Genomic DNA, 23,628 nt, shown 5'->3' on the forward strand with positions numbered 1-23,628 from the left:
AACGCTGCTCCTTATTCTTACTTTATTTTTCTAGCTCGCACTTAGCATCTATTGCCAAACAACTAGCATTAAAATAAATTACGTATTTTTAGAACCACAAAATCAAATCTAATTGTAATTACCATTTTCAAGGTAAACAAATACTTATTTAAATTTGACACGAGAAGATTGTTTGAATTATGAGAAAAGTTCAAACGAAGAAATTCAAAGCAAACTCATTTAAATTTCATAAATGTAATAAATTTCTAATAAATATCATTTTATTAATAATTAAAATTAAAACACAAAATATTATGTTAAAAATAACACATAAAAAGAAAATCTAATTAATAATTGTACATACTACTAAAATAGTAATTATTAAAAATAATACTAACATAAATTCATGAAACGCTTCAACCATGATAATTACTGAAACAGAATATTACAAAAATTATTAATTTTAAGTTCTGGATCTCTACAGCTATAAAGGTAGGAACTATTAGTTTATTATGTAAAAAAAATATTGAAGGAAAGTATAGCAACCCGACCGGTCGTTTTTCTTTCTGGATTCTCATTCCCTTAATTAAGACTCCCCATATGTGATTTTACTATTTTATGACTTGCGGGGATGATTTGTTAGGTTTGGAAGGGTTCGGGTTGAAATCGGAATACTTAGTTCCTTAATAGTGGCCTAAGGTGGCCAAGTTCGACTTGAGTCAATATTTTGAGTAAACGACCTCGGTATCGGGATTTGAAGATTCCAATAGGTTCGTATGATGATTTTGGACTTGGGAGCATGTCCGGATGTTGATTCGGAGGTCTGTAGATCGTTTCGGCTGAATTGGCGAAAGTTAGAAAGTTGAAGGTTTGGAAGGTTGAGAAGTTTGAATGGGAGTTGACTTTATTGATATTGGGATCGGATTTCAATTTCGGAAGTTAGAATAGGTCCATTATTCCATTTATAACTTGTACGTAAAATTTGGTGTCTTTCCTAGTTGATTTAATCAGAATCGGACGCGCAGATGTGTTTATAGAAGTTCTTGAGTCTTATGATTAAATTTATACGTTTTGGCATCCGATTCGTGATTCTAGAGGTTACTTTTAGTGTTTTGATTGCACTAGCAAGTTCGCGTTATATTTTTAGACTGGTTTGTGTGATTGGACAGAGTCTCGGGGACCTCGGGTGTATTTCGGATATATTTGGATTGTGTCACGCTCTTATTTGATGGTTCGACGTTGTTTTCTTGGGTATAAAGGATACTATATTGAGCAAATGACCTTTGATTTGTGATTTGATTGGGCCATTAGATCCTATCATAATTACGGAGTCATAGCCACAAGAATCATCGAATTCCGATGTCGTATGAGAGAAATGCCCATTTTCGTGTCGGAAAAGATTGTTGGTGTTGCTGGTGCTCAGGTATTGCAATTGCGAAATTCCCTTCGCAATTGTGAAGATTGTAGATTTTTGCCTTGGTTCACAATTGCGAATATTTGTTCGCAATTGCGAAGCCTGTAGTTTGTGCCTTGGTTTGCAATTGCGAACATTTGTTTGCAAAATTTGTAGATTTTGTTTTGGTTCGCAAATGCGATATCTGCACCTGGTAAAAGGGCTGGGAGACGGGATTTTGGAGATATTTTCTCATTTTTGGAACCCTAGGCTCGGTAGGGGTGATTTTGAAGAGGGATTTTTATATACAACCTTTGGGTAAGTGATTTTGTTCAATTTCCAACTATTTTACATGATTATACATAGGATTTAACATCAAAATTGTGAGAATCAAAGTGAAATTTTAAGAAACTTTAGCTATGTTTTGAGAAATGAGAATTTGAACTCAGACATTTAAACAAAATGCATGTATAAACTCGTGAGTTTATGGGTAATATTTATTCACAAAAATTTTCGGAATCGGGCACGTGAGTCCAGGGGAGAGTTTTAGGAATCTTCCAAATTTTTATGAACTTTTGAGCATATATTTATTAGTTTATACGACTTTTGCTTAGTTTCGGAGTCCTAGGCGTCGTTTGTGGAGTTCTAGTGAGATTGAAGATCTGAATTGAGGACTTGGAACTGAGGTAAGTCTCTTGCCTAACCTTATAAGAGGGAACTTATCCCCTTAGCTGTATTATTGTTGTGTGCTACTTGTTTTAGGGAGCTATATACACATGAGGTGACGAGAGTCTGTACGTAGCTATATTTCATGATATGTTTGGTTAGATTTAGATTCACATTATGCCTATAATTGTACTATTTATGTTTATTATGTGTATTATTTCTCTTGATTAGGACTGAGACTGAGATTTAAATTGGAGATATCGGCTTAGTTTCTTACTTTAGAAAATTTGGGAAATACTTGATAAACTATGAATCTATGTCTTCTCGTCTCGCAACTGCTTCTGCGAGCGAGATACATTCTCTACTCTTATAGGATCGGGTCGTTCGCCTCGGCAGAGACATAAAATATTCTTATGGGATCGGACCGTTCACCTCGGCATGATTGTAACACTACTCTTATGGGATCGGTCTGTTCGCCTCGGCAGGTTGGTAATACTATTCTTATAGGATCGGGTCATTCGCCTCGGCAGTACTGAGTATCACTATTCCTATGGGATCGGGTCGTTCGCCTCGACAACTTCGTGCTTAATAATTGAAACTGGAATTAGCTTGGTAATTATTGAGTAGCGCCTTCAAGGCCGGATATGACGTGTTTAGTGATTTGATATAGCCTCATGTTTGGACTTACTATAGTAACTTTTATTTGCTTTGCTGCTATTTGTTGTACCCTCGCCATGTCTACTTTCTGTATTTATATTGTTATTTGACCTCTAGTAAGTGTCCAGTCGACCCCTCATCACTACTTCTTCTAAGTTAGACTAGATATTTACTGGGTAGGTGTTGTTTTCCGTACTCACGTTACACTTCGACATTGATGTGCAGGTACTGAGACAAGTATAGTGGTCACACGGGCACGTAGCCGATCATCTACCGAGACTTAGTGGTGAGATTCTTGCCTTGCTACGATCTGTAGCACCGGAGTCTCCCTCTACTTTGTTTATTATTTCTGTCTATCACTTTCAGACAGTAGTTGCAGTAGTTTTGCACATTCTCTAGATTGCTCATGTATTTATGGCGTCGGGTTTTGGGGACTTTTAACATTCATGCATTGTTGTACTTATCATTTCTATCACTACAATGTATGTACTTATTATGCTGGTATTTTGTTAAGAAAGGAGCAGTCACGGTTGCATGAGATCATACTTGTTTTGTTCTCTTAAAAAGGGAAACTTTTGTTTTAAATTTTAAAAGTGGGTGAATAAATAGTAATTTCACTTGCGGGCTTACCTAACAGTAGCATTAGATGTCATCGCGGCCTATTATGAGCGTTCGATCGTGACAGAAAAAAAAGGATAAACAAAGATGTAAAAAAATATAAGTCATTTGAAAATAATAAAATGAACAGATGATATAATATTCTACTAAATAAGACCTGATTTTTATTTTTTTTAAAATAAGTTTATGCTTAAGTCTAAAATATAGTACTTGGTAATGACACGATGTTAATCATTTTCAGACTTATAAATCAAGTTACTGTCGCTAAAATTTTATTAGAAAATATGTTGGAGAAAAATTGATCATCCCAATAATAATATTGACTCATCCGAGTCAAAATATCTTCTAAATCCAAGCAAATATAATTATTTATCGCATTATTCTTTTGTCATTATTAAAAGTCAAGACGAATCACTATCTCATATGAGCCTATTTTTAAATACACATGGGTTTATAAATGCACATTTTTATAATCTTCATCACGAGTTACAAGTGGGAAGTATTAAAGATTTTAATGATAATGATGAATAAATAACAAATGAAGTTAGAAAAATAGTAAACAAAGAAATTTTTACATTCATTTTGAATCATGTTATAGTTTCAATTGTTTGTAGTCCAAATTATATAATTATGATATTTGAGTTTCATCCAAAAATTATTCGATGATTATATGATTTTTTTTTAATTTAATACATAAAAAATTATTATTAGGTAGTTGCAGTAGATAAGAAGTTTAATTTTGTTAAATCATATGATATAGTTTGCTCAACAAATTATATCATATTTTGATATGATTAATAATCTTTAATAATATTCGCACATTGTACGAGTACTCTACTAATTTCTTTTAAAAAGCCTGGACTCTTAGGGTGTGTTTGGTATAACGGAAAATGTTTTTCGTGGAAAATATTTTCCAAGAAAATATTTTCTTAGAAAATAAGTAGTAATCTTATTCATTTTCCGGTGTTTGGTACGCAAATTAAGGAAAATGACTTCTCAAGAGTATTCATAAATAATTTAGATATAATAAACATGAAGCCATAAACATTCAAACCAACAACCTTCCGAACCCACAAATTTCATAAACTTTCGAACCGCTAAAATTTTAAAACCGCGGAATTCCGAACCCGTAAACTTTAAAATTTCTAAACCCGTAAACTTCCAAACACATAAATTTCTGAACTCATAATTTTGGAACTTGTAAAATTTTGAACTTTTAAACCGATAAATAAAAAAATTAAACAGAGGGAATGTTGAAAAAGAGTTTTGGAAAATATTTTTCCTTCTCTTGATAGGGAAAACATTTTCCTCCAATTAGAGAAAAATGAGTTCATGAGAAAAATATTTTTCAAAATATTTAAGCAAACCAAATATGAGAAAATTGAGAAACATTTTCGAAAAATATTTTTCTTCGTACCAAACACACCCTTAATGTTCTACCTTTAGGGTGCATTTGATATGGACGTTTTTAGCGGGAAATGTTTTTTGGAATCATTTTCCAGAAGGGGACCAGACCGGAATTGGGGCCCAGGCTTGCTAGTCAAAATAGTACGGTATAGCCAGTTTTCATAGCCACCGTTTACGAAGTCAATGAAAAATAGTCACTATTTTGCTGCAACAGAGACCGGTCTCGCATAATATACGGGAGTTTGGTACATCTGTGTACGAACTCCAGCATATTATGCTGGACCGGTATACTTTGCCGACTCCTGTATAATATACGGGAGACTGGAGCACCGGTGCTCCAAACTCCAGTATATTATACTGGACATTTATACTTGCTGGAACTCCTGTATATTATGCTGGAGTTCTAGTGTACTTATGCTGGAACTCCAACATAGTTATCCTGGAACTCCCGTATAATATGCTGGAGTTCAAACATACTTATGCTGGAACTCCAGTATAATATGCGAGCGTATTTTTCGGGTTTTGAACAGTGTTTTCGCTCAGATTTATCTTTAAATGAAAAGTGGCTAAATTTCGATTACTTTTGAAACTGTGGCTATTTTTGAATGACTAATTATAAATCTGGCTATTTTTAAATTTCTCCCTACTTGCTAGCCTAAGTAAAAGTAGATTGGTACTGGGCTGATCATGCGCGCTTATCAGGTTTACTTATCTGATCATGCTCACTTATCAACTCAACTTACTAATTAACTAGAATTAATTCATATTTTATTTATTAGCATCACATAACCAATAAATGTATACATAATAATAATGTATGTCAAAATATATATCTCAACTTTATCTTCCTTATTTGTATATATCAAAACTTTATTTTCATTCTTTGTATATCTAAAATATGAAATTGTAAATATAATTAGTTATAATTTATTATTGTCTCTATCCAAGTGCATAAATAAGTGTACTTTCTGTATATTGTAGTGTATAACATATCATATAATGTATATACTAAAATTGTAAATCATAACTTTATTTTGTTCTTTATATATATCAAATGTATATATATATATATATATATATATATATATATATATATATATATATATTAAAATATACATATATATTTGTACATTCAATCGTTTAAATTAAAAATAATTGTAGATAATATGTATTTAATTTATATATAATATATGTATAATCGAGTACAACTTATATATACCAACTTGAAAAAAAGTAACGAGTGAACTCCGCTTAGTGTCAATTGAACACTTGTAAGTTTTGTACTTGCAATATGAATAAGAATAGATTAATATATTTGTCTAATAATACGATCTTAGTTAAGATTTTTTAATTAGATATCTTCCATTAGGATATATAAGAAATTGAATAGAAATCGCTGGAACTGCTGAAATTGAGCTTCACTGGCCACGTGTAATCTCACTTTCTCTTTGAGAAAGGGACACAAGAACTAAGAGTATGTATACAAATGAAGATATTAGACACAAGAAAAGCTCTAAAAGAATTCTTATTTTCTGTAAACTGAAATACATTAACGTCAAGATTATGCACTAAGGTAAGTAATATCCATTTCAACTCTAAAATCCTACATTTTGAAATGATTTACTGAAATGGGAAAACCATTGTCTAATTCCACAAGAAACTCTATTCTATTAAAAGATAAACATTCAAGTCACTTGTAAGACAAAATTGTTGTCATATATAGCTATAGTTTACTAAAATTTCATAGTTAATTTGTAGCGTGAAATACGTGATGTTATGCCATAGATAAGGGCAGAGCTAGTGTATTGGTTATCAGTTCATCTAAACTCAATATATCTTAATAAATTTATTTAATATTTATAAATTATTTATTTAGAACTTAACAGCTTAAAACAACTAAAATCTTGAATCCATAAGCTTCGAATTGAAGAGGACCCTTGGCGTAAATGGTAAAGTTGCTGCCACGTAGCCAGGAGGTCATGGGTTCGAGCAGTAAAAACAACCTCTCACAAAAATGCAGGGTAAGACTGCGTACAATAGATCATTGTGATCCGGCTTTTCCCCGGATCCCGCGCATTGCGAGAATTTAATACACCGAAATGCCTTTTCATAAGCTTCAAATTATGGCTGCCCCTCTAACTTTTATGAACGTATGCCTAAAGATTTGACTATACTCAATACACACGTCAAGGTGGCAGGATTAGGTATCAAAATAATTCAACTGAGCCTACAATTAGACTAAATATAATTATCTATATAACATGAAGTAACCTTCCAAAAAATAGCAACACTAAGCAAGAAATGGCTCTCATTTCTATAATGGCCTCAATAGGTTACTTTGAGATATTTGTTGCAATCTTTTGCTTTTTTGTGTTTTGTGCTTTAGGGGATAGAAGTGGCCTACCATGTAATTGGCCATTTCTTGGAATGTTTCCTGGCCTTCTTTTCCATGTAAATAGAATTCATGAAAGGTGTTTTGAAGTTTTTTCAAGAACTGGAGGTACTTATTTACTAAAAGGCCCTTGGTTTGCAAATATGGACATTCTTGGCACAGTTGATCCTGCAAATGTGCACTATATCATGAGTGCAAAATTTGAGAATTTTCCAAAAGGGGAAGAGTTCAAGAAGATTTTTGATGTTTTAGGAGATGGAATTTTCAATTCTGACTTGGATTTATGGAAGACTCAGAGGAAAATTACTAGGACTTTGATCACTCATCAAAGGTTCCATAATTGTTTGGTGAAAACTAGTTGGGACAAAATTGAAAATGGACTTATTTCTGTCCTTGAATTTGTGGCTAGAGAAAGTAAAATTGTGGATTTGCAAGATGTTTTTCAAAGGTTCACTTTTGATACAACATGTCAATTGGTCACAGGCTATGATCCTGGTTGTTTATCTTTAGAATTCCCAGATAATCCCTTTTCAAAAGCAATGGATGAGGCTGAAGAAGTATTATTTATTCGCCATTTATTGCCAGAAAGTGTTTGGAAATTGCAAAAATGGCTAGGTTTTGGACATGAGAAGAAATTAAGCAAAGCATGGCAAGTTCTTGATCAAGTTATAGGCAAGTATATATCGATGAAACGTGACGAATTGAGCAATGGAACAAAGCTAAAGGAAGACAATGAAGAGGGTTTTGATCTCTTAACATCATACATATTAGATGATGGGCTAAATTTTGATGACAAGTCCCTAAGGGACACTATACTAAACCTCATGATCGCGGGACGTGACACGACTAGCTCAGGTCTTACTTGGTTCATTTGGCTTGTTTCAACACATCCTGAGGTGGAAAAAAAGATAAGGGAAGAACTTATGGCAATCATTTCGGTGACAGAATCCCAAAAATGGAGGCTTTTTAGGGCAAATGAGTTGAAAAATGCGATTTATTTGCATGCAGCATTGTGTGAATCGTTAAGGCTATATCCACCAGTTCCATTTCAGCACAAGACTCCACGAGAGCCGTGTATTCTCCCAAGTGGACACCATGTTCATCCTAATATGAGAGTGATGTTTTCTTTGTATGCTATGGGGAGGATAGAATCAATATGGGGGAAGGATGCCTCGGAATTCAAGCCAGAGAGATGGATTTCGGATCGTGGCACGGTAAAACATGAACCATCTTATAAGTTCTTGGCTTTCAATGCAGGGCCAAGGACTTGCTTAGGAAAAGAAGTGGCTTTCACTCAGATGAAAGCTGTGGCTGCTGCTATTATCCATAATTACCAAGTTGAAGTTATCAAGGGACACAAAGTTTACCCTAATGTATCCATCATTCTCTACATGCAACATGGTTTCAAAGCTAGAATTAAGAAGAGATGGACTTAGTTTTAGGTTTTACTATTCGATCTATATTTTTATTTGGGGTCTGTTTTTCTATGGAATTAATTAATGCCATCTTCTTGACTACGCAATGTATATTCAAGTTCCCTGTCATGTAATTCACTTGTGTTTCAGGTTCAAGTTGTACTAAAACCAAAATAAAAAAGAGAAGTTAAAGTAATTAGCTTGCACATGTGGTGATGTAAAGTTGTTGTATATGTTGGAGGAAAGAAATGATTTTAAATACAAGTCTTAGCCTCTTTTAGTGCAGTTTGCCTTTTATTTGTTTTACTAAAGACTTGGTAAATTCCTGACCATGACAAACTTTATCTAACACATTATTATCACAACAACAAATTCAGTAAAATCCCACAAATAAAATCTGGGGAGGATAGTATATACGTAAACCTTGGGAAGATAAATATTAAAATTTTATCAACACATTACCTTAATATAAAATTTAAAAGGAAAAAAATAGTTGCAAATTCTGTTAGGAAATCGATTTTCTATGTTATTGATGGGTTTCAACGTCCACCTCAACTCAGAAGGCAAGGAGCTCACCAAGTGAGCTAGCACCTAATGTAATACAAAAAGTTTTAAAAAAAATACCGACCTTCTACATCCGCCATTGAATACAAGAAATTACTATTGGAAGAATTGCAAATTAAGTGAAGTAGTTTCTAACTTTAAAAAAAATTGTAAATTTAAAGAAAATGATGGTCCTCAATCCATTGATTAGCCTACTATCACGACTTCATGTTTAATTAGTTGGAAATTTACTTCCAAACTAATTGGTTGTTTTAAGATATAAGTAGGGGTGGCAAAATGGTTAAAAGAAAACAGTCAACGACTTATATTATCCATTAAAAATGGGTTGAATAACGAACTTTTTAAAAACGGGTCAAATATGGATAAGAACCATATTATCCATTCAGAAAATGGATAATCAATGGATAACTAATAGGTTTAACTTTTACATTTGTAAAGCTTCAAATTGGGGGTTCCTCAAGTTTGGGGGACTAGAAATTCTCTCAATAGTGATCATATTCAAGAAGTCGTGGATAATATGGTTACCCATATTATCCGCCTTTTTATCCGTATTAAATATGTTGGTAAACCTGTATTTGTAAATAATGATTCTGGAAATTAGAACGTTAGCTTATAAACGTAAATATAAATGATATAAATGAAACAGAAATTAATTCGAGCCAACTGAATTCACAGTGTTTCCTTAAGGAATTTAATCATCTCCTAGTACCCAAGGTTATAGATTATTTCCTCCCAGGATAGAATGAATTACACACTGGTGTAGCGGTACTTCAAACCCCAGTGTTTCAGCGAACACAAAGTTCGGCAGCAAATCACACTTACGATTGCTTTGTTTGTAGTTTAAAACAATGCAGAACAAGGGAGGAGAACTCAGAAGTCGAATGGAAATTCTGAGAGGAAGGAATGCAAATTATAGCCAACGTTGAGTTTTCGGTGAAGAGAAGATCAATAGCTCTCAATTATGTTTTTGGTGTGTCATTCTCCAACTGCTGCTGCTCATATTTATAGTAGTCAGTTGTGAGACCCGCCCCCTCTCCATGGTGGAGCATGCACTAGCTTGTTATGGAGCAAGCACTTAGCCATGGTGGGAGGAGCACTAGGCGGCTGCTATTGCAACTGGTGGTACAATACACGGATTGGAACATATCTGTTACAAATACGGATAATATTACGTTAATATCTACTATTAACAAATAAATTTGGTCCAAAATATTAATCAATCAATCAATCATTTGACCAAATCCGAAGCCGAAAAGCCGAAGCCGAAGCCGAAACCGTAGCCGAAACCGAGCTGAGCGAGCGAGCGACGACGACGGCGCGAGGCTTGCCTTCTTCCTAACTCTTTAAGAGCTACATGAAGTGCATTTGTATATAAATCCATCAAACTCCTTTTCCTCTACCAATGAGGGACAATGTCTCATTAAAAAGAGAGGGAAACTTAAAATTTTACTCAAAATTTTCATTTCCCTCCATTTCCTATTCACCCTCTTTTTAATACCTTTCTATATTAAAAAGAAACTCAACAATCCCCCACATGAATAGGGAATGGCTATATCACGGAAGTATGCATAAAAAACTTGTGTGATTTGCAAGCAAGGATTAATTGCATCTGGATAAGTAGGTTTCCCTTTGAACTTTCCATAGTGAACTTATGTCGGATATACTCGGTCAATCGGTAGATTTGATATCTTTGAACCGTCGAACTTTAGTGTATACCTAGACAACCATAAGTCACACAATCAACCCTTAACCGTCTTTGGTTCTCATTGTTGTGTTCGTTTCAGCCATGAACGTTGCCTGGTTTCATAAGTGTATAGAGAATTGGCCTTGCAAAATTCTCCTTGAAGCGGCTAACACTTCACACTTATATAGGTGATTCCTAAACGTGTCATCTCGTAGATACACTATTTAATATACCCCGTATCAAATTTAGAAATCATTAAAAAGCCTTAATGTTTTATCCTTGGTACTGAACATTGTCTCATCATGAGAATGGACCAAAATTTTGTTGACAATGTTGAACCGTCATTAATGACTTTGTTTGATCTCCTTGAACCTAGATCTTGGGATCTCCAGTCTTCTAGGTAGAGTTACTGCCATAATGACTTGTTCTCGGCCATAGTCCCATTCCCCTTGATGATTTCTCAACTACCTCTTTAGTTAGGCCTTTTGTAAGTGGATCCGACACATTATCACTTGACCTTACATAATCAATCGTGATAATTCCTCTAAAGAGTAGTTGCCTAACGGTTTTATGTCTTCGTCGTATATGACGAGATTTACCATTATACATAACGCTCCCAGCCCTTCCAATTGCTGCTTGACTATCACAATGTATGCATATTGGTGCCAACGGTTTGGGCCAAAATGGAATGTCTTCCAAGAAATTCCGGAGCCATTCAGCTTCTTCACCGGCTTTATCTAAGGCTATGAATTCAGCCTCCATTGTAGAGCGGGCAATACATGTTTGTTTGGACGACTTCCAAGATACCGCTCCTCCACCAATAGTGAATACATATCCACTCGTGGACTTAGAATCAGCTGAACCGGTGATCTAATTTGCATCACAGTATCCCTCAATCACCGTAGGGAATTTACTGTAGTGCAAATCAAAGTTCTAGGTATGTTCTAAATATCCCAAAACTTGTTTCATTGTCATCCAATGAGATTGGCCTGGATTGCTCGTATATCGGCTCAGTTTACTTATAGCACAAGCTATATCTGGTCGTGTACAATTCATGATATACATTAAGCATCTCAACACACAAGCATAATCCAATTGTGATATGCTTTGGCCTTTATTCTTTACTAGTGCAAGATTCACGTCAATTGGAGTCTTTGCAACTTTAAAGCCCAAGTGCTTGAATTTTTCAAGTACTGTCTTAATATAATGAGATTGTGACAATGCCAGACCTTGAGGAGTCTTATGGATCTTAATTCCTAGAATTAAATCAGCAACTCCCAAGGTTTTCATATCAAACTTGCTAGTGAGCATACGCTTAGTAGCATTTATGTTGGCAATGTTATTACTCATTATCAGCATATCATCCACATATAGGCAAACAATGACTATGTGATTTGGAATATTTTTAATGTACACACATTTATCACATTCATTTATCTTAAAACCATTTGACAACATTGTTTGGCCAAATTTCGCATACCATTATTTGGGTGCTTGTTTTAGTCCGTAAAGGGACTTAACAAGTCTACATACCTTCTTTTCTTTACCTGGAACCACAAACCCTTCAAGTTGTTCCATGTAAATTTCTTCCTCCAAATCTCCATTTAAGAAGGCTGTCTTTACGTCCATTTGATGAATTTCAAGACCATAAACTGCAGCTAAAGCTACTAGCATTCGTATGGACGTAATTCTCGTCACTGGAGAATATGTATCAAAGTAGTCAAGACCTTCTCGTTGTCTATACCCTTTGACAACAAGTCTTGCCTTAAATTTATCAATAGTGCCATCATCTTTCATTTTTCTTTTAAAAATCCATTTACAACCCAAAGGTTTTGTAACGACCCGACCGGTCGTTTTGAGCTTTTGTACTTTGATCGCCAGCTTTCGGGCATCACTTGCCCCGTGTAATGTATTATGACTGATGTAGATCATTGGTTTTGGTTTTCAGGAAAAATTGGAATGGATTTGAAGAAACAGTCTCAGTTAAAAGCTTTGAATTTGAAAGGTTGACTAAGAGTTGACTTATTTGTATATGAGCTCGGATCGAAAATTTTATGATTTGTATAGTTTTGTTGGGTGATGTATGACTTAGAAGCGCGATCGGAATGTGGCTTGAATTGGCAAAGTTAATATTTTGGCGAATTCCGGTTGATAGGTGAGATTTTGATCCGAGGGTCGGAATGGAATTCAAAGAGTTGTTGTAGCTTCGTTATGTCATTTGTGATGTGTGTGCAAAATTTCAGGTCATTTGGACGTCGTTTGGTCGGCTTTTTGATCGAAAGTGTATTTCGAAAGTTTTTGAAAACTTAGGCTTGAATTCGATGAGTTTTGGGTAATTTGATATTGTTTGAGGTGTTTTGATGATTGGAACAGGTTTGAATGATGTTATGAATTATATTGGCATGTTTGTTCGGGGTCCCATGAGGCTCGGATATGTTTTGGAAGAGTTTTTGGAAGATTTTGCCGTTTTGAGCATAAGCATGTAATGATCCAAAGGTCAATTTTTAGTTCTAGAGATCGAAATTTGATTTCGAGACTTCCGAAATTTTGATAATGAATTATAGGACTGATCTGAAAAGTTTGGTCTAATTTCATCAAGTCGCGATTGGGTTTTTGACACGAAACATGAGTTAATTATTTAACGAGTGAAATGGGTATTGAACTGAGCACATGAGCTCCGAATTGAATTTCAATTGAAGGGCTATGTTTATATTATTATTTGTGACTCATAGGAACAAGAATCATCGAATTCCGAGTTCGTATGATGGAGTTAGAGACTTTTTAGTGAAAAGAAAAGCTGCTGCAATTTTCTGGGCAGTTTCTGCATTTTTCGCACGTGTGAACAGTAGTCGCACCTGCGTGAACAGTATCCGTGTACAGTACCATGTACAGTAAAAATGAACAGTACCCGTGTACAGTACATATGAACAGTATCCCCGTATACATTACCCAGGAACAGTACCGTGAACAGTAATCACGAAAATTTCTGGACAGTGTATGATTCGGGCAGTCCGAGAGTTTTATCATTTTTGGAGCTATGGAGCTCGGATTGAAGCGATTTTTACCATATGGATTGGGGTAAGTGTTCTATATCCAAAAGTGATTATTTAATGATTCCATGGTTATTTTCATCATGAATTAGTGAATCAAATGGAAGAAATTGGAGAAAATTTGTAAACTTTTCAAAAACGAAAATTCTAGATTTGGAGGCCGAATTGTTATCGGAATTTAGTAATTTTGGAATGGTTGGACTCGTGGTTGAATGGGTGTCACACCTCCTTTTTACCGGCCCCGCGAGGGGCGTAGGAGTTTTTTCCAATTAAAGGACAATCGAAACGGGATTTATTTATTTATTTCAGAGTCACCACTTGGGAGATTTAGGGTGTCCCAAGTCACCAATTTAATCCCGAATCGAGGAAAAGAATGACTCCATATTACAGTCTGCGCACCAGAAATCTGGATAAGGAATTCTGTTAGCCCGGGAGAAGGTGTTAGGCATTCCCGAGTTCCGTGGTTCTAGCACGGTCGCTCAACTGTCATATTTGGCTTGATTATTTGATTTAATACATGTTGAACCTATGTGCAAAATTTAACTTTTAACCGCTTTTATCATTTACTGTTATTTTTATCAAGAATTGCAACATCGTGGAAACACATCTCGAACCACGTCACAATCAATGTACCCGTGGTTAGAGCCACATTTCAACTCTGTTGAGATTGGGATTTGGGTCACATAAATGTGCACCCGAGTTTAGGAAGATAACATTATTAAATACGCGCCTAAAGTGACTAGCGTATCATTTACTTTGTGTAGGGCCGTGGGATTTTACTAAACGGTCCATCCCGAAGTCTAAGCAATTTTAAAGCAAATATTTACTGAAGGCCCCGCAATTTTGGTATTTTTGTTCGGCGAGGCTCATCTCATTCTTATTTTTTGTTAAAAGGAATTTGCAACGTCATGGACACGCATCTCGAACCACGTCACATCAATGTACCCGTGATTAGAGACACATTTCGACTCCGTTGAGATTTGGATTTGGGTCACATAAATGCACACCCGTATTTAAGAAGGTAAGATTAATTAAGACGCGTCCTAAAGAAACTATGTATTGTTGTTTTAGAAAAAGGCCGTGAAAAATTCACTAAACGGCCAAATCCAAAGTCTAGTAATGGTTATGTATTTATTGAGGGCCCCAGCGATGTGCGATTTATTTGGCGAGGCTCGTCTCATTTTTTATTTTAAAGGATAAACCTACAGTGACTACATTTGTTCTATTAAGTTTGTCTCTAAAATAAAATAAAATCTCCCAATTAATTACATGCTGAAAAATGTAACTTATTAGTTATTAGTTTACGGCTAATACGAATGGAAAATTGCGATCGAGTTTGTACAAAGAAAGACTGCTTTCATTCTATATTCTATTATTTAATAATACTAGAACATGAGATTGACACACCATAATATCAAAACAAATTAACTAGTCTTTGATTAATTTAAACTAACATTATTAGATGAAGAAGTTATACATGTGCAACCCCATTACTCATTAATCAGTCAACTACATCTTTATACAAAGAAGGGAAAATTCTATTCAAACACAAATCTAAACAGGAGGAATTCAACCGGAACAGAGCCGGATTAATATTTCATTTCACTTCAAGCCAAGAGTGTACAAATGTGTACCTGGAAATGGCAGTACAAGAAGAAAAGAAGGAGGAGTCAGCAGCAGTAATAACACATCAACAGCAGATTCAGCAACACCGCAAAACCAGTAACGACCAGTAGAATAACCCAGTAACAGATTGAAAACTCAGCAATACCAAAGTGCAATCGCAATCAAAGCAGAAGAGAGACGGATACAAGATGCAGTAGTTTACTGATTTTGAATAACACTCGAGGAAAGGCAAACGGAAATTATTCAAGTGAAAGTTCAAATTGTCTTTCTCTTTTCAAAACTCTACCACACTTCTTCAGATTTTCAGAATGTATTACTCTCAAAAAATATTCTCCCCAAAAATCTCTCTAGAAAAAAAATCATCCCCTGATCCTCCTCTCATACCCCCTTATATACAAAGCAAGACCCCCTTTTACCTCTTTCCCCTTTAACTTTTATTATTACCCACACTTTTACTTTAGTAAAAGTAGTCAACATGGGCCCCCCGTGTTCCCTCTTTTTGAAAAGTAGTCAAAGTGGCCCCCCATGTTCCATCTTTTTGAAAAGTAGTCAAAGTGGGCCCCCTTGTTCCCTCTTTTTGAAAAGAAGACATCATTATCCACCTTTTCCTTTTTGCTTTTATCATTACGTCTTGTCCCCCACCATAATTAAATAATCTGCAATTGGTTAATTCCCGTATTACCCTTAAAACTACTGTTACTGCCCTGATTCAAAATCTGTTATAACTTCAAAAATCTGTCCAAATAACAATTATCGCACATTTAAATAGCAATTAACTATAAAAATCACACAATTTAGACGTTAAATGCTAAAAATGCAACGTACATTATTTTTATGATTTTGTAAAACAAACTTAAATAAATACTAAATGCAAATGCGACATATTTTTGTAATTTTTTATTAATTTAACCAATAAACACGCACAGACAGAAATACAAATAATTATCAAAAATGTCACAAAAATTCTCAAAATTGCACCCCAAGGAAAATCATTTTATTTTGAATTTTTTGGGAGTAATTCTCATATAGGGCAAAAATCACGTGCTTACAGCTGCCCCTCTTTGCTCGAAGACACGAAGGGTTTTCGTGCAAAGATAAAGTGAGTGATTTTTGCCCATCCGAGTACTCCGTGTGAAGCATTTTTTTTTGTATATAAAAAGATTTGACCGAACCTTTGCTTCAGAGGTTTCCTACATATCCTGGGCTAAACAGGAATCAGGTCAATGTAGTTCGGGAACTTTTGGTAGCTGGGACTACCGCGGGATTGCAAGGTTACTGTTGTTGCATGCTATTACCACTGCTTACCGATCTCCTTGTTACACCGTGCTTAAAAGAAAACAAGAAGCTAGGCTAGACTGCAACTTGTTCTTGTTGCCTTACTTTCTTGTCTGCTTGCATTTCTTCCGGTGATTTTCTTCCGTGAATTTGGGGATGACACTGGCCTTTTGCTTTTCTGAATACCAGTTTTTATCATTTGTTCGGTCCGCTGGGGACATGGCTTCCTTCATTAAGCTTTTCGGTGGTTCCTCTGGGGATACAGCTTTCTTCATCAGATCTGTTATGCTGGGCATAATTTAATATTCACAAGCCGCTTCTTTCAAGACACGTATTTTCTTCCTTTTGACTCAGGCGCTTGAATTTGTGCTGGGCCCTCTTGTTGCAACCTTCTGCTTCCCAGTGCTGGGGATTTTTATTGTTTCCTGCTGGGGATTCCTGTTGTAACCTTCTGCCTTTCGGTGGGTTACTGATTTCAAGATCTGTAGTATAAGACTCAAAAGTATTCCTCTCGTTATACAGGTGGGCGCGTGAACGCAAAAATATGAAATGTATGCCCGCATTATACTGGTGGGCGACCTAGAACAGAAATAAAAAGACAGAAATGTATTCCCGCATTATACTGGTGGGCGACCTAGAACATGAACCGAAAAGACAGAAATGTATTCCCGCATTATACTGGTGGGCGACCTAGAACAGAAATGAAAAGACAGAAATGTATTCCCGCATTATACTGGTGGGCGACCTAGAACAGAAATGAAAAGACAGAAATGTATTCCCGCATTATACTGGTGGGCGACCGAGAACAGAAATGAAAAGACAGAAATGTATTCCCGCATTATACTGGTGGGCGACCTAGAACAGAAACGTATTCCCGCATTATACTGGTGGGCGACCTAGAACATGAAATGGAAAGATAGAAATGTATTCCCGCATTATACTGGTGGGCGACCTAGAACAGAAATGTATTCCCGCATTATACTGGTGGGCGACCTAGAACATGAAATGAAAAGATATAAATGTATTCCCGCATTATACTGGTGGGCGACCTAGAACATAGAAATGTATTCTCGCATTATACTGGTGGGCGACCTAGAACATGAAATGAAAAGACAGAAATGTATTCCCGCATTATACTGGTGGGCGACCTAGGACATGAAATGAAAAGACAGAAATGTATTCCCGCATTATTCTGGTGGGCGACCTAGAACAAAATGAAAAGACAAAAATGTATTCCCGCATTATACTGGTGGGCGACCTAGGACATGAAATGAAAAGATAGAAATGTATTCCCGCATTATACTGGTGGGCGACCTAGAACAAAATGAAAAGACAAAAATGTATTCCCGCATTATACTGGTGGGCGACCTAGAACATGACATGAAAAATGATATGCCCGCATTATACTAGTGGGCGACCTAGAATATGAAATGAACACACAAATAAGTATTCCTCTCGTTATTCAGGTGGGCGCCTGTCGTCAACAACAACTTTGAAAATAAAATCCTATTTGAGGGCGGATGAACCCGACATATCCTATTCGAGGGAGGATGAACCCGACATATCCTATTCGAGGGCGGATGAACCCGACATATCCTATTCGAGGGCGGATGAACCCGACATATCCTATTCGAGGGCGGATGAACCCGACATATCCTATTCGAGGGCGGATGAACCCGACATATCCTATTTGAGGGCGGATGAACCCGACATATCCTATTCGAGGGCGGATGAACCCGACATATCCTATTCGAGGGCGGATGAACCCGACATATCCTATTCGAGGGCGGATGAACCCGACATATCCTATTCGAGGGCGGATGAACCCGACATATCCTATTCGAGGGCGGATGAACCCGACATGTCCTATTCGAGGGCGGATGAACCCGACATGTCCTATTCGAGGGCGGATGAACCCGACATGTCCTATTCGAGGGCGGATGAACCCGACATGTCCTATTCGAGGGCGGATGAACCCGACATGTCCTATTCGAGGGCGGATGAACCCGACATGTCCTATTCGAGGGCGGATGAACCCGACATGTCCTATTCGAGGGCGGATGAACCCGACATGTCCTATTCGAGGGCGGACGAACCCGACATATCCTATTCGAGGGCGGACGAACCCGACATATCCTATTCGAGGGCGGACGAACCCGACATATCCTATTCGAGGGCGGACGAACCCGACATATCCTATTCGAGGGCGGATGAACCTGACATATCCTATTCGAGGGCGGATGAACCCGACATATCCTATTCGAGGGTAGATGAACCCGACATATCCTATTCGAGGGCGGATGAACCCGACATATCCTTCTTCCTGAATTATTTACTTACCTACGTTGTCTTCCCTCGTAACTGCTGGGGATTATTTTGCTGGGGATGAATTTTACTTTTCTTCCTTACCCACTCTGGGTTGTCCGACCCTCTTGAAACTTGGTCGAAACTCTGTCGAAACTCTGTCGAGGATGCTTCTACATCTCGATGATCCGCTGGGGATAACTCTGCTGAGTAAATATGTTATCTTACTCCTTCCAAAACTACTTCCTTTTAAGTAGGATGTTTCATTCCTCTGCAAACTACTTCCCCCTTTTTCTTTTTTTTTTCTTTTTTTTGTTGCTAGTTTCTTCCTTCGAAGACTACCTCCCTTAAGACTCGTTTTGCCTTTCCCCGAAAGGAACCGCTGAGGATACCGATTTTCACCAAACTTGTGTCGGACTCCTCGAAGCTGCTGGGGATAACATTGTTGGGGAATTATTTACTTACCTATTGGGGGATAAAATGTTATCAGCTGGGGATAACGCTGTCGAGGATAATACTGCTGGGGGATTCTGATTCCTTCAGAACTAGTGCTTCACTCTTCGGAAGGCTGTTGGGAATGATGCTGGCCTCTGCTTTTTCTGAGCTCAAGTTTCATCCCTTTATTCTGTCTGCTGGGGAACAACTTCCTCCATTGAAACTTATTGTGTTGGGGGCAACACTGGTTCAAAGACCACTTCCCTTGAGACTGGTGTTATCTTTATCCTTCCTCGACTGGGTACCTGACTTCCAGAAAATTTTCTAAATGAAAGAAAAAATTTCTGCCCCAGTTTGACAGTCTCCCTTATGGCATGCATTTCTGTCATCAATGCCATTTCCTTTACCTGTTTCAAATCAAACAAAATTTGTTAGTTTAAAACGCGGTGGTTGGTTGTGGTACTCCTACTGGGATGGTTTTTCCCTTTCTCCTTCCCTGCTCTGCGTTCCAAACTTGTTGGGGATGATATTAATTGCTGGGGATAATTCCTTTCTGTTGGGGATATCCCTCTTCTTTTGTGACATAGCCTGGAAACTTGCACTTCACCGATCTTTTAGTATCGTATGAATTTCCCAAATCATGCTCACTGCTCTCCTTGCTTTGTCCACGGGCCTCGGCCTTGAGGTTTATAACCTTTGATTTTGGCAAGGATATCCCTCTTGACTTCGTCAATCCTTTTGTCAATTCCCTTTTTCTGGGGATATCTTTCTTAACACTGGCCTCGCGCTTGTTCCTTGCTGACTACACCACTTGGATGTACTAGCCAGATCTCATCTTGCATGATTGGAAAGCTGATGGCAGATTTCGAAGTCATTTTTCACTTGTTTTGACCAAACAGACTCTACTGGGGAATTTTTCTATGAAAGGAGAAAGATAAAAAGGAACAGAATAAAAGACAAAGCAAAAATATGACTCTTTGACAAAAAAAAACTATAAATAAAAACCTATCAAATGCAGATATCGACTCTAATGGTCATGACATGCACATGTGGCCTATCCTCCGCCGTCAATCATCTTTCAAGATCTTCCCTTGACGATTCCCCATCTGATTCTCAATCTTATTCGACTTGTAGTGCCCGAAGGGTTTTCACTATCAAGCCTCTCTCATTTTGGTTTTTCTCTTAGCTTTCATCGCCTTATGGTGTCCGTGAAGATTTTCACCGATAAGACTCTCTCATTTGTATCACTTTCCAGCTGGGGATTTGGAGTGTTGCCGATATGACTCTCTCTACTAGGGAATAGAGTCCTTTCTGTTGTGGATCATAGTGTTATGTTCATCGGTAAGACTCTCATTTGTCTAACTTGGCATCTTTCGAAGACTGATCAGAAGGTCTTTCTTTGGACCGTAATGTGGGTTTTTGGATAGGTTAGAAAGAAAGGGTATTAAAGGCTCAAAAAACAAATCAGTTTGGGGTTCAAAATTACAACCTTCGGAACCATATTTGTTTACAACAAACGCAACCCTTGCCCCAGTTTCTTGCTTGGGGATTATTTACTTATTTTTTTTTCAATTTTTATTACACCATGACCGAGCCGTGAGGCGCCTACGTATCCTCTTTGAGGAATCAGGTCGAACGTAGATCCCAATTCCTCTGTATTCTTCTGACTTTTTTTTTTGTTATCATTTTCCTTTTCTTTTCTTTTCTTTTTCTTTTCTCTTTTTCGTTTTGTTGTTTTTTTTTCTTTTTTTTTCTTTTGTTTACCTGCCATGCTTGCGTTTTCTAGTCGTTGCTAATGATTCCGAACGAGGGGTATGAAAGAAAAGTAAACAAGGCTCAAAAGGGGTAACGAAGGATAAAGTGTTTCGGTAGCAGAACAAAATGCCTTCGTCATTCCAGTCTTCAAAACATGCCAAGTGCAAACAACACAATTTAAACAAAGATTTGTAGCCTCTTCTGATGGTGCTGGACTTGACAATTATATTCAACATTTGCTTTTTCATTTGTCATTTCTAAAGCACCGTTGGGCGACACTCTCACTCTCATTATCATGAACGACCCTCATGCCAATTTGGCAAACCTTGCATTTCACGGTTTTCTTTATGTTTTACTTGCCCCAGTTCCACATGACTCGGGTTCCAAATAATCTCTAAAGCACCGTTGGACAACACTCTCACTCGCATTATCATGAACGACCCTCATGTCAATTTGGCAAACCTTGCATTTAACGGTTTTCTTTATGTTTTACTTGTCCCAGTTCCACATGACTCGGGCTCCAAATAATCTCAAATCGTTCTTATTTCCTTTAAATGCTTTGATCACCTTCCCAGGGTTTTATGATTAACTTTTAAGATTAGACCCAAACTGTGTGCGCATGTCATGTCACTAGAATAGGCGTTGAATAAAAATGATAAAAAGACTAAACAAAAGAAAACTGAAAATAATAAAAGACCGGATTTTGCATTAGATTACCGGTGAAATGGTTTGAATAACAAGACAAACAAAATAAACCAGAATAAAATCCTAAAACAAACTGGACAAAACTTAAACAGACCGCTATGACGAATGGAAAGATAAGAAGGTTTGACACAACCCTAAGAATAATCCGGTCAACAGAAATGACAACAAAATAAGCCATCAAAAACTTCTCTTTTGATAACCAAGGAACGAAGCCCCCTCCCAATTATCAAACCTGGCATCTTAGCCACTGAGCTTTGCATCGATACTGCCAAAACCATTACCAGCTTCAACATCATCAACCTTGGTCAGCGAGTTCGTGTGCTTCATGTCACTGTCATTGATCACAATTGACCCTCCCTGAATCATCCTTTCTATTTCCTTTTTCAAGGAATGACAGTCTTCAATGCTATGTCCTCTGACATTGGAGTGGTATGCGCATCGTGCTGCCGGATCAAAGTTCCTTGCACGTAGATTTGGAGTACATGCGGGGAGTGGCTCAATCAAGCCAACATGCCTTAGCCTTTCAAACAGACTGGCATAAGATACTCCGATAGGGGTGAGAGCCTTTCCTCGTTTCAGCAACCTCTTCATTCTTGCATGTTGACAGGGGCGGAAACCTGATCCAGATGGTTTTTGGTAGGCTTGTGTGTGTGGGTAGGCATTTCGTGGAGCCGGGTACCTGGAAAGTGAAGTATGGATTTTAAGGTCACGGGGAGAGAAGTGGTGTTGGGGAGCGGAGAAGCATTGAGGAGTGATGGAGCTACTCGGGTAGCTGGGAAAGCTGCCATAAGTGGATTGGGATGGAGAGTATGGGGGATCTTCCATTATGGTGTTGGGTGCTTGGGTAATGACAGAGTTCAAGAGGCTTGGCGGTGGAGGGGGCGGTGTTTTCCCCGTTATCCATGCCTGATACATGTCTGCCATATGCTACCTCAGCATCTTCACTTCTTCTACCAACCCGTTGTTCCGTTCGACCAATTGTTGTCGGTCATTGGTACCGACCCACTCTGTTCTGAGGTTCTGTGTCATTTGCTTTGCAGGGAGGAGTTACCACAACCAACCACTTTTCTATATATGAACACAGCAAAGGGAAGCCATTACGTTAGTGTTAGGGCATTTGACAGATAATCATATATCAGAGATGGAATGCACCTAAGCAGTTAAGCCGTTCTATCAGAAATGCGATACACTCGCGCTTTCCTTTATTTTTCTTTCTCTTTTTTTTTCATTCAGTGGTGGTCGAATCTTATGGAGATTGCCTACGTATCATGACCCCGCATGAATCAGACCTTGCGTAGTTCGGACCAATAAAAGATAAACAATAATAAACATTCTTATCAATTTTCATAATAAAACAAACTGGGTTTCAAAGGTTTAAAGATGACCTACAAACTCGAAAATCAAACAACCCATATATTCTAATCAAGAGATTTATAAACTCAAAAACAAAAGGCTAGCTCCCTTTCTCTGTTCGACAAATGCAACCAAATGGTTATTTTTGCAAATGTGGCCCCTTCCAAATTTCACATGAATTTTGAGGTCGGGGAGGATTATTTTATGACACTTTATAAACTTGTCCGTTCTTTTACGAAAATAGCCTTTCGACAACTGAAAGATACTCTAAGGCTATTTCGGCAAGAACGGTTTAAGACGCGGCCGAAGCTGACTTGGCTTATTTTTGACAAAACCCAAAGGTATTCACC

At 37.3% G+C, this 23,628-nt stretch overlaps 1 protein-coding gene across 1 annotated transcript; it reads left to right on the forward strand.

The window, feature by feature from the left end:
• Positions 1 to 6,987: 6,987 nt before the first annotated feature.
• On the forward strand, positions 6,988 to 8,792 carry LOC107767075 (alkane hydroxylase MAH1-like). Its single transcript, XM_016585988.2, has one exon. The coding sequence runs from the start codon at positions 7,022 to 7,024 to the stop codon at positions 8,546 to 8,548; it is 1,527 nt and encodes a 508-aa protein (XP_016441474.2). The 5' UTR covers positions 6,988 to 7,021; the 3' UTR covers positions 8,549 to 8,792.
• The last annotated feature ends 14,836 nt before the right edge of the window (positions 8,793 to 23,628 follow it).

This window comes from Nicotiana tabacum, chromosome 11 (assembly GCF_000715075.1).
Source record: "Nicotiana tabacum cultivar K326 chromosome 11, ASM71507v2, whole genome shotgun sequence".
In the NCBI taxonomy this organism is placed as follows: Eukaryota; Viridiplantae; Streptophyta; class Magnoliopsida; order Solanales; family Solanaceae; genus Nicotiana; species Nicotiana tabacum.

Coding starts and splice junctions, on each gene's coding strand:
- LOC107767075 (XM_016585988.2), top strand. CDS start 7,022: ATGGCTCTCATTTCTATAATGGCCTCAATAGGTTACTTTGAGATATTT.